This window comes from Micromesistius poutassou (assembly GCF_964030765.1).
Source record: "Micromesistius poutassou genome assembly, chromosome: 14".
NCBI lineage: Eukaryota > Metazoa > Chordata > Actinopteri > Gadiformes > Gadidae > Micromesistius > Micromesistius poutassou.
Genome location: NC_140284.1, coordinates 15,448,443 through 15,468,983, shown reverse-complemented (window position 1 = coordinate 15,468,983; position 20,541 = coordinate 15,448,443). Strand labels below are relative to the sequence as shown.

Below are 20,541 nucleotides of genomic sequence, written 5' to 3'. Positions count from 1 at the left end.
CTCTGGGTTCCTGAAATCTGATACTCCCCCCCCCCGCCCCCCCCCCCCACACACACACACTGACACGCCCACATCCTTACCCCACATTCCTCCTGCTCCGCCCTCTGTCCCCCCCCAGTGTGTGAGTGTGAGTGTGAAGGCTAGACTGATGAAGACCATAGTCTGGTGAAGACATCAAAGCCCAAGCAGCCAGTGGCCCCTCCTCCTCCTCCCCAGTGTGTTCTGCAGAACCGTCTCTAACCACCACCCTCTCTCTCTCTCAATTCAATTCAAAAAAGCTTTATTGGCACGAGAGATATACATTTGCATTTCCAAAGCAGGTGAACAATAAAATAAAAAGGTTAAAAGGTCAGGTATACAGTATAATATAATACTCTCTCTCGCGCGCTCTCGGGCTGCACCACAGCGCCATCTGCTGGCGGAGTCTGATACTGTACTGTTAGGGTTAACGTTGCATTAGGTCTGATACTGTACTGTTAGGGTTAACGTTGCATTAGGTCTGATACTGTTCTGTTAGGGTTAAGTTGAATTAGGACGTTAATGTATTGTATTAGTATTTTGATTATTTCAACGTTACTTCTAATGTTCTTTACATGACAGCAGTTGAAGCATGTTTCATATCGACCACCAAGCCTACACCAACAACATTAATAACAGTATTACACAGATGATGCTGTTCATGCATTCACAAGATCTAGAATCGAAACAATGTTTCGATTCTTCAAAGATACATGTTACTAAAGTTAACTTAATAATATCCAGAGCCACTTTGTTAATGTATTGTCCCCATATAATCGATATCATTTATTAATATCGATATCAACTATGATATACTATCAGTACAACAGCAGCCCAGTAAAGAGTCCAGGACCAGTAAACAGCAGACCAGTAAAGAGTCCAGGACCAGAAAGCAGCAGACCAGTAAAGAGTCCAGGACCAGTAAACAGCAGACCAGTAAAGAGTCCAGGACCAGAAAACAGCAGACCAGTAAAGAGTCCAGGACCAGAAAGCAGCAGACCAGTAAAGAGTCCAGGACCAGTAAAGAGCAGACCAGTAAAGAGTCCAGGACCAGTAAAGAGTCCAGGACCAGAAAACAGCAGACCAGTAAAGAGTCCAGGACCAGTAAACAGCAGACCAGTAAAGAGTCCAGGACCAGTAAACAGCAGACCAGTCGCTCCAGTGACTCTTGGGGCAGAGTTGAACTTAACACTAACCGCCCTACGCGTTTTCTTTATGCACGCTGATTGGCTGGCATTCTGTAGAACGGAAGTCTATCTGCACGGTGAATGGCTGGCACCCGAAAAAACCGAAGTGTTTCTGCACGGGGATTGGCCGGTGTCGGTCAGACCGCAGTGTATCTGCCCGCTGATTGGCTGGTGTCGGTCAGACGGAAGAGGCGGGTCGGGGGTTCCCCGGGGGAAGTCCCGACTCGACTCCTAAAGCACTTTTCTAGTTTCCTCTCCTAGACTCCTATTCCTCTTTCGAGTCTACTACTATCTGATGTTTCTGCTCCGTTTAAAGCGTCTGGACTTGATGAAGGTAAGGGAAACTTAAGGGTTATTATGGGATGAGTGATGATCAGAACTATTGATAACAGATCAGGAACTAATACATTAAGTTTATTATCTTTAATTTGTGCTTTCAGTCAAACGTGATCCCTGAAAAATGGGCCATTAATGTTGACTTGTCATGTAACTTTTTATTGATATGTTGTTTTAAACATATTCAATAACTATTTATTATTATATGGTTTTGAATGTGTACATTTAAATATGTAACAAGTCGTTTCTTTAGATTGTTTAACTGAATGACAATCTACTCATGTATTGCTTACTACATAGTCATACATGTACATAAGCCTATAGTCCTACATGTACATAAGACTATAGTCCTACATGTACAGACTATAGTCCTACATGTACAGACTATAGTCCTACATATACATAAGACTATAGACCTACATGTACATAAGCCTATAGTCCTACATGTACATAAGACTATAGTCCTACATATACATAAGACTATAGACCTACATGTACATAAGAATATAGTCCTACATATACATAAGACTATAGTCCTACATATACTTAAGACTATAGTCCTATATGCACAGACTATAGTCCTACATATACATAAGACTATAGTCCTACATGTACATAATACTATAGTCCTACATGTACATACTACTGAATGACAGAGTTTGAAAACTGCAGTTTTGTAGATTTTTGTAGATTTGTTGAATTAATTCAGATCATTCAAATAAATTGTTCACATTACTTATGATATGATATGATAAATATGATAAAGACAAAACTTATTGTGATGTGTATTAACTTTAATAGTCTATTAATATATTATGTTTATTAAATGAATATGCATAACAATAATGTAATAACAATAACAAAAAATGGAAGAGAATTTCTCTGAATTCGTACAAACTACACCCAGTCAAGGCTTTTTATTTGGAAGAGAGGTTATAAAACTCAGACCCCAAACATTTTTGTAAAGTAAAACCATGAAGCATCATTCTGATTCAATGGTCTCCCTGTGATATTGTATCACTTATTTTTAAAGTGATCTGTTCACTCTCATTAGGAGTCAGGGGCTTACCATTTTAGATTTTGTTTCATACAGAAAAGCAGACGCTGCCATTTTAAACACACACACACACACACACACACACACACACACACACACACACGCACACACACACACACACACACGCACACACGCACACACGCACACACACACACACACACACACACACACACACACACACACACACACACACACAAACACACCATAAGCTACGTTCCCTAGCTCTGATCCTAATCTTTTAAACTATCTTTGAACATTTTCTGGGACCCACGTGCAAAAATGTGTACCCGATAGTAAACTCATCAATAATCAGCTTCTTAATAAGCTCATCTGCTCATTTGTGTGTGTGTGTGTGTGTGTGTGTGTGTGTGTGTGTGTATGTGTGTGTGTCAGGACTGATGTCCCCTGCCTCAGGGATGTTGGTGGAGCAGACATGGAGAGGAGCATGGGAGAGCAGGTGAACAAGGCCTTCGAGGTCTACCGCCAGGCCTCCCTGGAGAAGGAGCTGGCCAAGAAGGAGCTGGAGAAGATGGTAACTAGAGAGGGGGTGGAGCCATGGAGACAGCCAATCACATGCTCTGAGAGATGTAGACAGCCAATCACATGTGTTGTCTTTTACCTTATTCACTTCAGGAGTTCTTTCACCCAATGTGAACGTGAAGGTTCCCTCCTCTCTGATTAATCACTGATCACTACCCAATGGAGAGAAGGATTGTATTGATACCTCAGCCGTCAACAGAGCTCCTCCCCCTCCAGACAGACGTCAACAGAGCTCCTCCCCCTCCAGACAGACGTCAACAGAGCCCCTCCCCCTCCAGACAGACGTTAACAGAGCTCCTCCCCCTCCAGACAGACGTCAACAGAGCCCCTCCCCCTCCAGACAGACGTTAACAGAGCTCCTCCCCCTCCAGACAGACGTCAACAGAGCCCCTCCCCCTCCAGACAGACGTTAACAGAGCTCCTCCCCCTCCCCAGACGGAGTACTACGTCCGCTACACCCAGGAGCTCCAGCAGCGGATAGAGGACCAGAGGCAGCTCATCACCTCGCTGGAGGCCCAGCTGGCCTCAGCCAATCAGCCGCCAGGTTAGTGGGGGTGGGACCTTGGTCTGACAGTCGGCGTGGGGTTGGCGTCCGTCTCACCCCCCCCGGGGCCGTCTGTGTTCTGCAGGAGAGACCAGGTGCCAGCCCAGAAGACGAGGAGCCAGGGCCCGGGAGGAGGGGCCTGAGGGGCCCGAGGGGGCGGAGCTCTGCGTCCACCGCTCCGACAGAACCGCTGACCTCAGGAAAACACACCAGCAGGTAGGTCCAACGCAGCAGGACACGCTAAAGACACCTGGTAGGTCCAACGCAGCAGGACACGCTAAAGACACCTGGTAGGTCCAACGCAGCAGGACACGCTAAAGACACCTGGTAGGTCCAACGCAGCAGGACACGCTAAAGACACCTGGTAGGTCCAACGCAGCAGGACACGCTAAAGACACCTGGTAGGTCCAATGTAGCAGGACACGCTAAAGACACCTGGTAGCTTGTAGCAGGACACACTAAAGACACCTAGTAGGTCCAACGCAGCAGGACACGCTAAAGACACCTGGTAGCTAGTCTCTAGTGTTACTACGGTACATTCTCTAGTGTCACTACGTTCTCTAGTGTCACTACGGTACGTTCTCTAGTGTCACTACGTTCTCTAGTGTCACTACGGTACGTTCTCTAGTGTCACTACATTCTCTAGTGTCACTACGGTATGTTCTCTAGTGTCACTATGGTACGTTCTCTAGTGTCACTACGTTCTCTAGTGTCACTACGGTACGTTCTCTAGTGTCACTACATTCTCTAGTGTCACTACGGTACGTTCTCTAGTGTCACTATGTTCTCTAGTGTCACTACGGTACGTTCTCTAGTGTCACTACAGTACGTTCTCTAGTGTCACTATGTTCTCTAGTGTCACTACGGTACATTCTCTAGTGTCACTACGTTCTCTAGTGTCACTACGGTACGTTCTCTAGTGTCACTATGTTCTCTAGTGTCACTACGGTACGTTCTCTAGTGTCACTATGTTCTCTAGTGTCACTACAGTACGTTCTCTAGTGTCACTACGTTCTCTAGTGTCACTACGGTACGTTCTCTAGTGTCACTACGTTCTCTAGTGTCACTACGGTACGTTCTCTAGTGTCACTATGTTCTCTAGTGTCACTACAGTACGTTCTCTAGTGTCACTACGTTCTCTAGTGTCACTACGGTACGTTCTCTAGTGTCACTACGTTCTCTAGTGTCACTACGGTACGTTCTCTAGTGTCACTACGGTACGTTCTCTAGTGTCACTACGGTACGTTCTCTAGTGTCACTATGTTCTCTAGTGTCACTACGGTACGTTCTCTAGTGTCACTACGGTACGTTCTCTAGTGTCACTACGGTACGTTCTCTAGTGTCACTACGGTACATTCTCTAGTGTCACTACGTTCTCTAGTGTCACTATGGTATGTTCTCTAGTGTCACTACGGTACGTTCTCTAGTGTCACTATGGTATGTTCTCTAGTGTCACTACGTTCTCTAGTGTCACTACGGTACGTTCTCTAGTGTCACTACGGTACGTTCTCTAGTGTCACTATGTTCTCTAGTGTCACAACGTTCTCTAGTGTCACTACGGTACGTTCTCTAGTGTCACTACATTCTCTAGTGTCACTACGGTATGTTCTCTAGTGTCACTACGGTACGTTCTCTAGTGTCACTACGGTACGTTCTCTAGTGTCACTACATTCTCTAGTGTCACTACGGTATGTTCTCTAGTGTCACTACGGTACGTTCTCTAGTGTCACTACGTTCTCTAGTGTCACTAAGGTACGTTCTCTAGTGTCACTACGTTCTTTAGTGTCACTACGGTATGTTCTCTAGTGTCACTAAGGTACGTTCTCTAGTGTCACTACGTTCTCTAGTGTCACTACGGTACGTTCTCTAGTGTCACTACGGTATGTTCTCTAGTGCCACTACGTTCTTTAGTGTCACTATGGTATGTTCTCTAGTGTCACTACGGTACGTTCTCTAGTGTCACTACGGTACGTTCTCTAGTGTCACTACGGTACGTTCTCTAGTGTCACTACGGTATGTTCTCTAGTGTCACTACGGTACGTTCTCTAGTGTCACTACGGTACGTTCTCTAGTGTCACTACGTTCTCTAGTGTCACTACGGTATGTTCTCTAGTGTCACTACGGTACGTTCTCTAGTGTCACTACGTTCTCTAGTGTCACTACGGTATGTTCTCTAGTGTCACTACGGTACGTTCTCTAGTGTCACTACGGTACGTTCTCTAGTGTCACTACGGTATGTTCTCTAGTGTCACTATGTTCTCTAGTGTCACTACGGTACGTTCTCTAGTGTCACTATGGTATGTTCTCTAGTGTCACTACGGTACGTTCTCTAGTGTCACTATGGTATGTTCTCTAGTGTCACTACGGTACGTTCTCTAGTGTCACTATGGTATGTTCTCTAGTGTCACTACGGTACGTTCTCTAGTGTCACTACGGTACGTTCTCTAGTGTCACTACGGTACGTTCTCTAGTGTCACTACGGTACATTCTCTAGTGTCACTACGTTCTCTAGTGTCACTATGGTATGTTCTCTAGTGTCACTACGGTACGTTCTCTAGTGTCACTACGGTACGTTCTCTAGTGTCACTACGGTACATTCTCTAGTGTCACTACGTTCTCTAGTGTCACTATGGTATGTTCTCTAGTGTCACTACGGTACGTTCTCTAGTGTCACTACGGTACGTTCTCTAGTGTCACTATGTTCTCTAGTGTCACTATGTTCTCTAGTGTCACTACGGTACGTTCTCTAGTGTCACTATGGTATGTTCTCTAGTGTCACTACGTTCTCTAGTGTCACTACGGTACGTTCTCTAGTGTCACTACGGTACGTTCTCTAGTGTCACTATGTTCTCTAGTGTCACAACGTTCTCTAGTGTCACTACGGTACGTTCTCTAGTGTCACTACGGTACGTTCTCTAGTGTCACTACGGTACGTTCTCTAGTGTCACTACATTCTCTAGTGTCACTACGGTATGTTCTCTAGTGTCACTACGGTACGTTCTCTAGTGTCACTACGTTCTCTAGTGTCACTAAGGTACGTTCTCTAGTGTCACTACGTTCTTTAGTGTCACTACGGTACGTTCTCTAGTGTCACTACGGTATGTTCTCTAGTGCCACTACGTTCTTTAGTGTCACTATGGTATGTTCTCTAGTGTCACTACGGTACGTTCTCTAGTGTCACTACGGTACGTTCTCTAGTGTCACTACGTTCTCTAGTGTCACTACGGTACGTTCTCTAGTGTCACTATGTTCTCTAGTGTCACTACGGTACGTTCTCTAGTGTCGCTATGTTCTCTAGTGTCACTACGGTACGTTCTCTAGTGTCACTATTTCTTTAGTGTCACTAGAGAACGTACCGTAGTGACACTAGAGAAAGTACCGTAGTGTCACTACGTTCTCTAGTGTCACTACGTTCTTTAGTGTCACTATGGTATGTTCTCTAGTGTCACTACGTTCTCTAGTGTCACTACGGTACGTTCTCTAGTGTCACTACGGTACGTTCTCTAGTGTCACTACGTTCTTTAGTGTCACTATGGTATGTTCTCTAGTGTCACTACGTTCTCTAGTGTCACTACGGTACGTTCTCTAGTGTCACTATGTTCTCTAGTGTCACTACAGTACGTTCTCTAGTGTCACTACGTTCTCTAGTGTCACTACGGTACGTTCTCTAGTGTCACTATGTTCTCTAGTGTCACTATTTCTTTAGTGTCACTATGGTATGTTCTCTAGTGTCACTACGTTCTCTAGTGGTCACCATGGTAGGTTCCCTTTGATGTCAAGAGATGGCACTAGAGGATAACGGCAGCTTCTGTTTCAGAGCCTGCAGTCATAACCACCCCAACATTATAAATCTAAAGAATAGTATTTGTCTATATTACTTTAAAACATTTACACCTTTCCATTCAATGACGTCCTCTCATATTATCTGTCCTTGTCTTCAGAAGGAGACTGCTGACAGTGCGGTGGCGCTCCCTCCTCGCCTCCCACTGAAGAGCCCACTGGACAGGTATCTGGCTCCACTCGTGTACGAAGAGCCTCTTGGTTCTCGCTCAGCAGAGCCGCTCACCTCACACTGTTGTTTGCTCCGCAGCCAGAGCATGCTGGAAGTGTTCGAAGCCATTCAAGGGAAGTTCCAGCAGATCCAAAACCTAACGCGGCGACAGAAGGCTCATCTGAGGAGGTTCCAGGGCGGAGATCCGTCCAGCGGTAATAAACCTTAAGACTCGTTGTCTGCTTCAGGCTTTATTTATTGAATCACTTCAGATGTTAAGCTACACTTGCTGAGGATGTGTCATAACACAGTTATAACATAACACTGTTCTCCAGAACAATTACAGAGCAACGCGTTGTCAGCGACAACAGCCTCGCTCTTCATTGACCTCTGACCTGCGGCCGGGCGGCCGAGGAAAAGAGCAGATAAACACACTGAACTGCTCACTGAGCTACAATTAAAAATATATATATATAATATACAGTATATGTATGTATCTATAATCCACACGGCGTTCATAATGGGTCCTGAATGTCAGTACTGTAACTAGTCAGTACTGTAACTAGTCAGTATTGTAACAAGTTGGTACTGTAACGAGTCGGTACTATAACAAGTCGGTACTATAACAAGTCAGTACTGTAATGAGTCAGTACTGTAATGAGTGTACTGTAATGAGTCCTACTGTAATGAGTCCTACTGTATACTGTAATGAGTCTGTACTGTAATGAGTCCTACTGTAATGAGGTCTACTGTAGTGAGTCCTACTGTAATGAGTCCTACTGTAATGAGTCTGTACTGTAATAAGTCAGTACTGTAATGAGTCCTACTGTAGTGAGTCCTACTGTAATGAGTCAGTACTGTAATGAATCTGTACTGTAATGAGTCCTACTGTAATGAGTCGGTACTGTAATGAGCCCTACTGTAATGAGGCCTACTGTAGTGAGTCCTACTGTAATGAGTCAGTACTGTAATGAATCTGTACTGTAATGAGTCCTACTGTAATGAGTCGGTACTGTAATGAGCCCTACTGTAATGAGGCCTACTGTAGTGAGTCCTACTGTAATGAGTCCTACTTTAATGCGTCTGTATTGTAATGAGGCCTACTGTAATGAGTCAGTACTGTAATGAGTCCTACTGTAATGAGTCAGTACTGTAATGAGTCAGTACTGTAGTGAGTCCTACTGTAATGAGTCAGTACTGTAATGAGTCCTACTGTAATGAGTCCTACTGTAACGAGTCCGTACTGTAATGAGTCCTACTGTAGTGAGTCCTACTGTAGTGAGTCCTACTGTAGTGAGTCCTACTGTAATGAATCTGTACTGTAATGAGTCCGTACTGTAATGAGTCAGTACTGTAGTGAGTCCTACTGTAATGAGTCAGTACTGTAATGAGTCCTACTGTAACGAGTCCTACTGTAATGAGTCAGTACTGTAGTGAGTCAGTACTGTAGTGAGTCCTACTGTAATGAGTCAGTACTGTAATGAGTCCTACTGTAATGAGTCCTACTGTAATGAGTCGGTACTGTAATGAGTCCTACTGTAATGAGTCCTACTGTAATGAGTCAGTACTGTAATGAGTCTGTACTGTAATGAGTCCTACTGTAATGAGTCCTACTGTAACGAGTCCGTACTGTAATGAGTCCTACTGTAGTGAGTCCTACTGTAATGAGTCCTACTGTAATGAGTCCTACTGTAACGAGTCCGTACTGTAATGAGTCAGTACTGTAATGAGTCTTACTGTAATGACTCCTACTGTAATGAGTCCTACTGTAACGTCTTGATGTTGTCGTTCTGCTGTCACAGAGCAGCAGTTCTCCATGCCCATCCAGTGCACCGACGGCACGGCCGACCGGCCCGAGGGCCCCGGCCCGCCCGCTCCGAGAGCCGCCGGGGCCCCGCCCGGGGCCGCGCCCCGGACCACGGCCGGGGCCGCGTCCGGGGCCCCTTCTGCGGGGGGCAACGCCCCAGAGTCGGCCACGGCGCTGGCGTCCCGTGGCGCCGGCCCCCAGGACCAGGACCCGGGGGGGCGGGACCCGGGGGGGCGGGACTTGGCAGACTCTCTGGCCCGACTCAGCGTGAAGTTCCCGCCGGGGTTGGACTGCGAGTACGACTTCCTGAACAGCGCCCCGGAGAGACGGCCGGCGCCCGCCACGCAGAGGCCCCCGCAGTGCGGCCAGCCCCCCCTCCCCGTGACGGAGGAGCCCCCCCCGGGGGCCCGGGCCGGGGCCTCCTTCGGTCTCCCCCCGCGGCCCCCCTCCCTGACGGAGGAGGGCGGACCCCAACAGGTGAGAGGGGCGGGTCTTTCGTGGAGGCGGACGCGTAGCCGAGTCTGGTCTGATGGCGGTGCCCCCTGCTGGGGACACGCGTCCCCCTGATGCTGACAGATGATCACTAGTGATCGACCGATATATCGGCTGGCCGATATTATAATTTTTTTTTCGATTTAAGATTTTTTCCCGGCATGATTTATAGACAGTTCAATAAATGTTCCTTTTTTAAATTGAGACTTGTAACATTTTTTATCATCATTGTGTCATTTTTATGATGTCAATTGAGGGAGCAAAAGCAGTATCGGCTCCAAATATCGGCTCAAGAAAATTGGTAACGGTGTGTCGGTTCTAAAAAAATCCATATGGGTCGACCCCTAATGATAACTCCCTGAGCTTTACTCAGGTCGTTCTGCTGAAGCCAATCATTTGAACGCATGATCCGAGGCCTTATCCTCGTCTCCACTGCTCCCTATTGTGTTGTGACCTGTGACCTGTTGTGTTGTGACCTGTGACCTCTCCACAGCCGCTCTGGGGTCCCGTCCATCGCGAGCTGGACCGGGAGGCCCCTGACCGGGGGGGCCCTGACCGGGTGGCCCGGGAGCGTGGTGGCGGCGGCAGCAGCAGCAGCCCCCAGTGTGCGTTCTGCCAGGCCACCGTCCCCCAGGAGCACATGAACAGCCACCTGTACCTCCACTTCACCCCCAAGAACAGCAGCAAGTGACCTCTGGGGGGGAGGAGAGGGGGAGAGGGGAGAGGAGAGGGGGGGAGGAGAGGGGGAGAGGGGAGAGGAGAGGAGGAGAGGGGGAGGAGAGAGGGGGAGAGGGGAGGGGAGAGGAGGAGAGGGGGAGAGGAGACAGGGGGAGAGGAGACAGGGGGAGAGGGGGAGGCTGATGGACGCCACTCCCTTACCTCCCTCCCTTCATTCCACTGTAGTGGAATTGTTTTTATTTGTATTGTTTTTTAAGTCGTTGCCTTTTGCAGATCAGACTTCCGTTTGGCTGCTTTAATTCTGAAATTAAAGAAGTACAAATTCACACGAAGCCAGGACTGGCCTTCCAACCACGGCTCAGGAAGCGTGAGTCCGGATACAATGTCCTCTCGTTACTTGATGTCTATGCAGACTCCTCGTTAATTGATGTCTATGCAGACTCCTCGTTAATTGATGTCTATGCAGACTCCTCATTAATTGATGTCTATGCAGATTCCTAGTTAATTGATGACTATGTAGACTAAGTGACGTTTAGTCCTCATTAATTTGGACAAATGACGTCCTGACAGTTTGATGTCGAGAGGCTTTTGCTTTGGGATTCTATTCTTCTTTCGTTATTAAAAACAACTCTTTAAGTTCATGTGCTGAAATGTCCAGGGTTGAGCTTGCCTAATAAATGTACGTTTTGATAATACCATTTATTTATTTTTTTAATAAATGTGAATATGATCATAACTTTTCAACGAATGTCAACTTATACAAAAACATGAGCTTTTAAAATGTGTTGGTCCTGATAATTTCTTTGGAGAAGCTTTTCAACATGGTCGATCCATCCTTTTCTGACGGCTGGTTCTCCTCATATTAAGTCACTCTGAACCTTCTGATGATCTGCGGGTCCTCACGGCTCACACGCTAAACGCTATTTAGAGAGAAACGCTCGTAGCCTTAGCAATGTGATGTTCTTCAAATACTTCTTACGGAATATTTCCTTTGCCAAATTAAATGTGTTTGAACTCCCTTAACACAAAGGTGGGAAAAAATCCTGAAATTTTGTAGATAAATGAAAAACAAAATCAAACAGTAAGCTGAACGCTCACTTGTGCACAATAACCAGTAGGCTTCATTATTCTTAATTATTATTATTATATAGAATATTTTAAAATAGTATTATATAAGTGTAATATATTATAATATAATAAATATCATATTATAGCTAAATAATATTATAGAATATATTACATTATTATTATTATTATCTAGCATTGTGTATATATTATATGCTAATATAATACTAGTTCATCCCTGTGATCAGCAGGTGGGAATGTTGAGACGCTGTTCTGATCACATTAATGTTTAGTGATTTCATTCATTGCAATTTCAAGTTAACACAACAATTCTTAGTAACGGACCACCAACAAGTCCATTCACTGTGAGCTAATGGGCCAGACGTAAGTAGGCCTATTGTGTTATTGTTATGTGTTATTGTTATGTGATTATTATGATATTTTTTCCCAACAGAAGCAACAGCTCTTGACTTCTGATATATTTATTCACAGCTTTGCAAACAATCGCGAGGACTTCGCTGTGATGTGGTGATGTGTGTTCAACACAAGCTGGGCAGCGGGGACCCGGGGCAGCGGGGCCCGGGGCAGCGGGGCCCGGGGCAGCGAGGCCCGGGGCCGCTGCACCAAGCGGTCCGCCCGGGTGTGAAGAGGAGACTCACACACCTACATTATACATTTCATATCAACGTTCCTTGAAAGAATCAGAATGTATATAGCGTTTTTCTTAAATGCAAACTGTATTTTAACAACTACTCAATATTGACAGCAGAACATTTTGGAATTGAGTATTACATTACATACATGTGTTCCTTTATCATAACATAAACATTTGACTGATAATGCATTTCCTCAGTCAAAAAAATAAAAAAAACGTTATGAGCATCAATGTGATTATGTAGCCTACATGACACATAATTTATTCTGAATTATTAACAAAAACAAATGATCATAAATACAAATTGATAAACATATGTACATATATATATTCATATATATATATATAAATAAATAAATAATATACATGTGTATATATATATAAATAAATAATATACATGTGTATATATATATACACATGTATATATATATATATATAGAGAGAGAGAGAGCGGGAGAGAGAGACAGTATATATGCCTATATATATATCTTCATCCAGGCGGCCTGCTTCTCTGGGATGGTGAACAGCTGCCTCCTCATAATTATGTTGTCATTCCTCGTTATTTCGGAGGACTCCGCTGCTGACAGCTTCCCTCCCTTTCTGTTTAGTGCTTGTTTACTCACTTATTAACTAAGTCAAAAACAACCAGAGCTGAAGAAAAGGATGCCTTCAATGGCCTCAGAAAAAACCCAGTCTCTCCAGCCTCTTCCAGGGGGAGAGGGACAGGGCTTACAGGCTGAACACTCGTTATTTCTCCAGCAAGCGGCGAGAAAGTGAGACCGCAGAGTAGGAGAAAAGGAGAGGGAGAGAAGGAGCAGAAGAAGGAGAGGAGGAGATATGGATTGAGAGAGGAGAAGCAGCAGGCTGATTACAAGGTGTCAAAATTGCCAGGAGCAAAAAGGTGAAAGCAATCAGGGGTGGGAAGAGTGCAGTATCGTGAGGGGCAACTAATTATCCCTGGATGTGTGGTGAGCCTGGAGGAGGAGGAGGAGGAGAGGAGGAGGTGATAGAACAATGGAGACCCCACCATCATTACCACATGCTAATCAGCCCCGCTGCTACTGCTACTGCTACGGCTATGGCTACGGCTACTACTGCTGCTACGGCTACTACAGCTGCTACTACTGCCACTACTACTACTATACTATTGCTACTACAGCTACTACTACTACTACTACTATACTACTGCTACTACAACTATTATACTACTGCTACTACTATACCTCTACTGCTACTGCAAATATAATACTACTACTGTACTACTACCACTGCTGCTATTACTACTGCAGCTACTACTACTGCTAATACTATTGCTACCATAATACTGCTATTACTACAATACTTATAATACTACTACTTCTACTATTATAATACTTATTCTACTACTACTTCAACAACTACTAATACTGCTACTACTACTACTATACTACTGCTACTACTATACCTGTACTGCTACTGCCACTACTACAGCTTCTACTATACTACTGCAAATATAATACTACGATACTACTACCACTGCTGCTGCTACTATTACTACTCTACTACTGCTCCTACTATTACTACTCAACTACTACTACCACTGCTGCTGCTACTATTACTACTTCTACTACTATTATTACTTCTACTGCTATACTACAACTACTAATATACTATTATTATACTACTATTACTATACCCCTACTAATACTGCTACTATACTACTACAATACTGCTATTCTACTATACTACTATTATACTGCTACTATAATAACACTACTACTAATTAATAACACTAACTATTAATAACACTACTACTTACACTAATACTACTACTATACTACCATAATACTGCTACTATACTATTAATAACACTACTACTTATACTAATACTACTACTGTACTGCTACTATACTATTAATAACACTACTACTTATACTAATACTACTATACTACTACTGTACTGCTACTATACTACTACTACTGCGGCTGGGTGCAGCAGAGGGGGGGAGGCACGTCACGACTTCTGGTGCCACATAACCAAACGAGGGAGGGAGGGAGGGCAAGAGAGAACGAGAAAAACATACGTTCAGATAATGCTTCTATTGTTTAACAGATCTCATTCGTTTGTGTTTATCGTTTTTCACTGTGATGCCTGATTATTTTTTCTTTATGAAAACATTTGTTTTTCCTGCAAAAGCCAGATTGTTCTGTTTGTATTTTTAAGTAAATTGTATATATCATATAAATTATATATATATATATATATATATATATATATATATATATATAATACATAATATACACACAGCTCTGACATATGTCATTATTCTAGTAGTAGCATATCTTTAATTGTAAGGACATTTTGTTTTTTATTTCACACTTGCTTGGGCAATGTAAACATATCATTACGAGAGAGAGACAGAGAGAGAGAGAGAGAGAGAGAGAGAAAGAGAGAGAGAGAGAGAGAGAGAGAAAGAGAGAGCGAGAGAGGTGATATATGTGCTGTCACTCCATCAGTGCTGGTTTGAGTCTTCAGACGGCGGCTGACCTCTGGTCTGTGTATCACCTCCCCTCCCTGTTATTATCACCTCCCCTCACAGGGAATGTCTGTGAATCAGAGAAGAATGCAGCACTGTTCACGGGCCGCAGCACGCTGCCTCACGCTGCCGCACGCCAACACGCCGCAGCACACTGCAGCACACTGCCTCACGCCGCCGCACGCCAACACGCCGCAGCACGCTGCCTCACGCCACCGCATGCCAACACGCCGCAGCACTTCGCCGTAGCACACCGCCGTAGCACACCGCCGTAGCACGCCGCCGTAGCACGCCGCCGCAGCACGCCGCCGCACCACACCAACACGCCGCAGCACACCGCTGCAGCACGCCGCCGTAGCACACCAACACGCAGCAGCACACCGCCGTAGCACACCGCTGCAGCACACCGCAGCACACCAACACGCCGCCGCACACCAACACGCCGCAGTACACCAACACGCCGCCGCACACCAACACGCCGCCGCACACCAACACGCCGCAGCACACCAACACGCCGCCGCAGTACACCAACACGCCGCAGTACACCAACACGCCGCCGCACACCAACACGCCGCAGCACACCAACACGCCGCAGTACACCAACACGCCGCAGCAGCACACCAACACGCCGCCGCAGCACCCCAACACGCCGCAGTACACCAACACGCCGCAGTACACCAACACGCCGCAGCAGCACACCAACACGCCGCAGCACACCAACACGCCGCAGCACACCAACACGCCGCAGCAGCACACCAACACGCCGCAGTACACCAACACGCCGCAGCACACCAACACGCCGCAGTACACCAACACGCCGCAGCACACCAACACGCTGCAGTACACCAACACGCCGCCGCAGCACCCCAACACGCCGCCGCAGCACCCCAACACGCCGCAGCACCCCAACACGCCGCAGTACACCAACACGCCACAGCACCCCAACACGCCGCCGCAGCACCCCAACACGCCGCCGCAGCACCCCAACACGCCGCAGCACCCCAACACGCCGCAGCACCCCAACACGCCGCCGCAGCACCCCAACACGCCGCAGCACCCCAACACGCCGCAGTACACCAACACGCCACAGTACACCAACACGCCGCCGCACACCGCAGCAAACCGCAGCACACCGCAGGCCTTTGGAAGGCAGGATTCAGCGGCTCCAGTCGAGTCAGGCCTCTTTCCTATATTGAGAGACTGGGACCAGAATGTTACTCATTAGAAAATACATTTCCTACAGAACATGCGGTGAGTGCTGTAGTGCAAAGTGAGGCTGAGGATATGTTTTAATAAAGCCACATAGTTTAAGACGTACAGCGAGTGACATCATCACGCTCTAGCTTCTGAGCAATGAGACCAACTGGAAATACACGAAGCGGGGATGACATAAAACTGTTCTGAAAAGAGCATAAATTATGTTGAAAATCTGTTAGATATATTTGAAGATACGAGTGTGTTGATATTTTAAATGTTTGAACAAAGTTTAATAATAAGTAAAAAATTGAGACAGAGATTGACTTCCATTATAAAATTGAAGGTTTTAAAAGTTGGATATTTAAAAAACTATAAATCATTTTAGTTGGAAAAATAGAAGCCCACGATTCCAAGCTAATGTGAACATTGAGGCTAAAGGTAGAATGGAGTCTCTAGCTGAAGAATGTTGAAGGAGTAGGCTCCCAAAATGTGTAGAGAATAAGAAGGAAAGAAAGAAGAAAGCCGAGGAGGAAAGATATTTGAGCGCTACACTTGCAGCACTCACCTAATAAAGCTTCAATAATCAGGACCACAAACAGTTGAATGTAGGCCTACTTAAACTGACTGTGTCAAACAATATAGTATTTCATTTTCATAAAACGGTTTTAAGTGAGTTTACAACTTTTTTCAATTTTTCTTGTGTAGTGTAGGCCTACATCCGTGCCACAGTAGGCTCGATCCATGAGCCTTATCCTTATCTTAGGCCATACTATAGTTATTCTGAGACTCAGTGGGTTGCGTTCATTTGGTCTCATTCTTTCGATGAGTTTCAGAGGGTTTCAGTTCAGATCCAGACTTTGATCAATATTACCAGATCAGTCGGTATTAAATGCCTGCTCATTTATTTTATTAAGATGCTTTCCTTATTAACAAAGACAAAATTTGAATTTATGAAAAAAGTTAAAATAATCCAAAAGACGCTCAACACATTGAAGGCATTCGGTCCAAACAGACCGGCGCCCCGAGGTCGGCCGGTCGCCTCAATAATTAACGAGTTAGCAGAGAAACATATTCAGCCGGTCACCGCGGGCACGAGGGACTGCCAACTCTCGAGGCGCGCTGGTCCGCGAGGCTCACCTCGCAGTTGTCTCGCGGAACCTCTTTTCGCTCGCGCTCTCTCTCTGCTGCTCCTCCACCGCCGCCGGCGTTACGCGGTCGATTAAATGTGTTGTTGGCGCCTTTTGCTGCGTGACGCCGCGCGCTACGTGGACGCCTGACGTCGTGTCCGCGGTGCGTCGGGCTGCTGGACCGAGAGCCCCGGCGTCGAGAGGAGCAGAGAGTTGGCAGCAGACACCAGTGATGTCGGGAGGCAGTGGTGAGATCGCACCCGGAACCCCAGAGGAAAGCCTGCAGAGGAAGTGATGTCTGCATCCTCCGCTGAACACAAAGAGACACTGAACACAGACGCTGTCACCGGCGGCCCCCACGCTGCCACATAACATGAGGCTTACATCACTATAACACATGTTTAACATAACATGAGGATAACATGACTATAACTGCACATATGTTCACCAACATAACATAATAACATGGCTATATGGTGCTCAGATGTTCACTAACATGACATTATAATAACATGGCTATAACACACTCAGATGTTCACTAACAACATTATAATAACATGGCCATAACACGCTCAGATGTTCACTAACAACATTATAATAACATGGCTATATGGCGCTGAGATGTTCACTAACATGACATAATAACATGGCTATATGGCATGCTCAGATGTTCACTAACATAACATTATAATAACATGGCTATATGGCGCTCAGATGTTCATTAACATAACATTATAATAACATGGCTATATGGCGCTCAGATGTTCACTAACATAAAATTATAATAATATGGCTATATGGCGCTCAGATGTTCACTAACATAACATTATAATAACATGGCTATATGGCGCTCAGATGTTCACTATCATAACATAATATGGCTATATGGCGCTCAGATGTTCACTAACATAACATTATAATAACATGGCTATATGGCGCTCAGATGTTCACTAACATTACATTATAATAACATGGCTATATGGCGCTCAGATGTTCATTAACATAACATTATAATAACATGGCTAAATGGCGCTCAGATGTTCACTAACATAACATTATAATAACATGGCTACATGGTGCTCAGATGTTCACTGACATAACATTATAATAACATGACTAAATGGCGCTCAGATGTTCACTAACATAACATTATAATAACATGGCTACATGGTGCTCAGATGTTCACTAACATAACATTATAATAACATGGCTACATGGTGCTCAGATGTTCACTAACATAACATTATAATAACATGGCTACATGGTGCTCAGATGTTCATTAACATAACATTATTATAACATGGCTATATGGCGGTGATACGGTCGCCTTGCAGTGGAAGGTTAGTCCCAGCCTCTCAAGAGGAGCTGTGGGCCTTGTTCTCCCGCTCGTGTTCTGTTGTTCTGTGAACCAGCAGTGCTGCTGGTCGTGTTCTGTTCTGTGAACCAGCAGTGCTGCTGGTCGTGTTCTGTTCTGTGAACCAGCAGTGCTGCTGGTCGTGTTCTGTTCTGTGAACCAGCAGTGCTGCTGGTCGTGTTCTGTTGTTCTGTGAACCAGCAGTGCTGCTGGTCGTGTTCTGTTGTTCTGTGAACCAGCAGTGCTGCTGGTCGTGTTCTGTTCTGTGAACCAGCAGTGCTGCTGGTCGTGTTCTGTTGTTCTGTGAACCAGCAGTGCTGCTGGTCGTGTTCTGTGAACCAGCAGTGCTGCTGGTCGTGTTCTGTTGTTCTGTGAACCAGCAGTGCTGCTGGTCGTGTTCTGTGAAACAGCAGTGCTGCTGGTCGTGTTCTGTTCTGTGAACCAGCAGTGCTGCTGGTCGTTTTCTGTGAACCAGCAGTGCTGCTGGTCGTGTTCTGTTGTTCTGTGAACCAGCAGTGCTGCTGGTTGAGGCGGGCCTACAGACGCTGCCGCTCAGAGAGACTCTGCTTTAATGACCTCGCCTTGCGGGCCGCTGGGAACGCGCTCTTGACTTGTACTGAATTTGCCAATTAACACCTCTGATAACAGGCTGCCAGGAGCCGCGCGGGGGGGGGGGCCCAGACCCACAGCCGCACGTCTGCCCACCTCATGGCGCTGTCTCCTCTATAGGAACACGGATCACATCAGGCCTATAGCGTCTCTCCCGCAATATGGCCGCGCCTCCCAGGCTGATCCCAGCCCGGCAGCCCGGAGGTCGGTCTGCGGCGGCGTCCGTACGCAGCTCTCGGAGAGGCTATTTTCGCACGTCCCCATATGGCGGAGCCACGGCGAGCTCGCAGACGCGCTGCTCGGCACTATGTATGCGCTCCCCCCCGTTTGTTCGTCTTGTTTTCTGCGTGATGCAGAACAAGCCGGCGCCGCGCGACAATGCAGCGCCGCGCCTCAGTCAGGAAGGGGTGTTCTCCTTGAAACAAGCCCTCGGTCCGTCCCTCTAGTTTCACACGTGCTTATCGGCCCTCCCAGCAACACCTCGGCGGGGTGTGAAGCCCGGTCCCCACGGACGCTTCCTTTGTTGTCGTCCTCCGGCGGCTAGCCCCCCGGCTAGCCCCGGCTAGCGGTGACTTTGGCGGCGGTCCGTGAGCAGTGCTGCAGGAACACCTGTGTGTGTGTGCGTGTGTGTGTGTGTGTGTGTGTGTGGTGGACATCCTCCCAGCCTAATGACAGAGCAGCCGACCTAGCAGAGAGAAGTAAAAAAAAAAAAAAAGGTGGTTCCTTAGCGTAGCTGTGAGAGGACGGTTGCTGGTGGAAGGCTGGTCGCAGTCGCACCATAACACATTGGCTTCACAATTCATTAGCAGGTACTTTAACAATATAGAATAATTGAAAGAGAGAGGGAATAATTGATAGTGGTTCACACCAGCGCAGAGGTGGAGCCATCTATCTAATGATGTTAATAAAGTAAAGGCACTCTGCAGCATAACACTGGAGGTGTGAGTCGTATACAAAGTCTGGTGCTAACACTTTGTCAACTTAGCATCTACCGACAACTGAGCTGTAGCAGTTCTCCTTAAGGAAACCTGCTTCAGTCTCCTTCCCCCTTTGTCTCTGCCTCTCTCCCCCTCTCTCTCTCCCTCTCTGTCTCTGTCTTTGTCTCCATCTCTCTCTCTCTCTCTCCCTCTCTGTCTCTCTGTCTCCATCTCTCTCTCTCCCTCTCGCTCTCTCTCTCTCTCTCTCTCTCTGTGTCTCTCTGTCTCTGTCCGTCTCTCCCTCCCTCTCCCTCTCTCTCCCTCTCTGTCTGTGGCCTGTGGTCGTGTGGAGACAGAAAATGGACCCTTTCCATGGAGCAGCGTTCATGTATTCAGCGTTTGGGAAGCAGCTGGCTCTGCTTGGTGACGGGGAGTCATGCTGGCAGGTCAC

At 46.3% G+C, this 20,541-nt stretch overlaps 1 protein-coding gene across 2 annotated transcripts; it reads left to right on the top strand.

The window, feature by feature from the left end:
• Positions 1–1,407: 1,407 nt before the first annotated feature.
• tank (TRAF family member-associated NFKB activator) lies at positions 1,408–10,670 on the top strand. 2 transcript variants are annotated; one of them, XM_084478721.1, is made up of 8 exons: positions 1,408–1,539; positions 2,992–3,130; positions 3,574–3,682; positions 3,768–3,898; positions 7,627–7,688; positions 7,773–7,888; positions 9,476–9,957; positions 10,466–10,670. In XM_084478721.1, exons 2-8 carry the CDS (start codon positions 3,032–3,034, stop codon positions 10,661–10,663), a joined length of 1,197 nt encoding a protein of 398 aa, XP_084334847.1. In that variant the 5' UTR covers positions 1,408–1,539; positions 2,992–3,031; the 3' UTR covers positions 10,664–10,670. The 2 variants fall into 2 exon arrangements, with proteins under 2 accessions (XP_084334847.1, XP_084334846.1); XM_084478720.1 differs by having other exon boundaries at positions 7,624–7,688.
• The last annotated feature ends 9,871 nt before the right edge of the window (positions 10,671–20,541 follow it).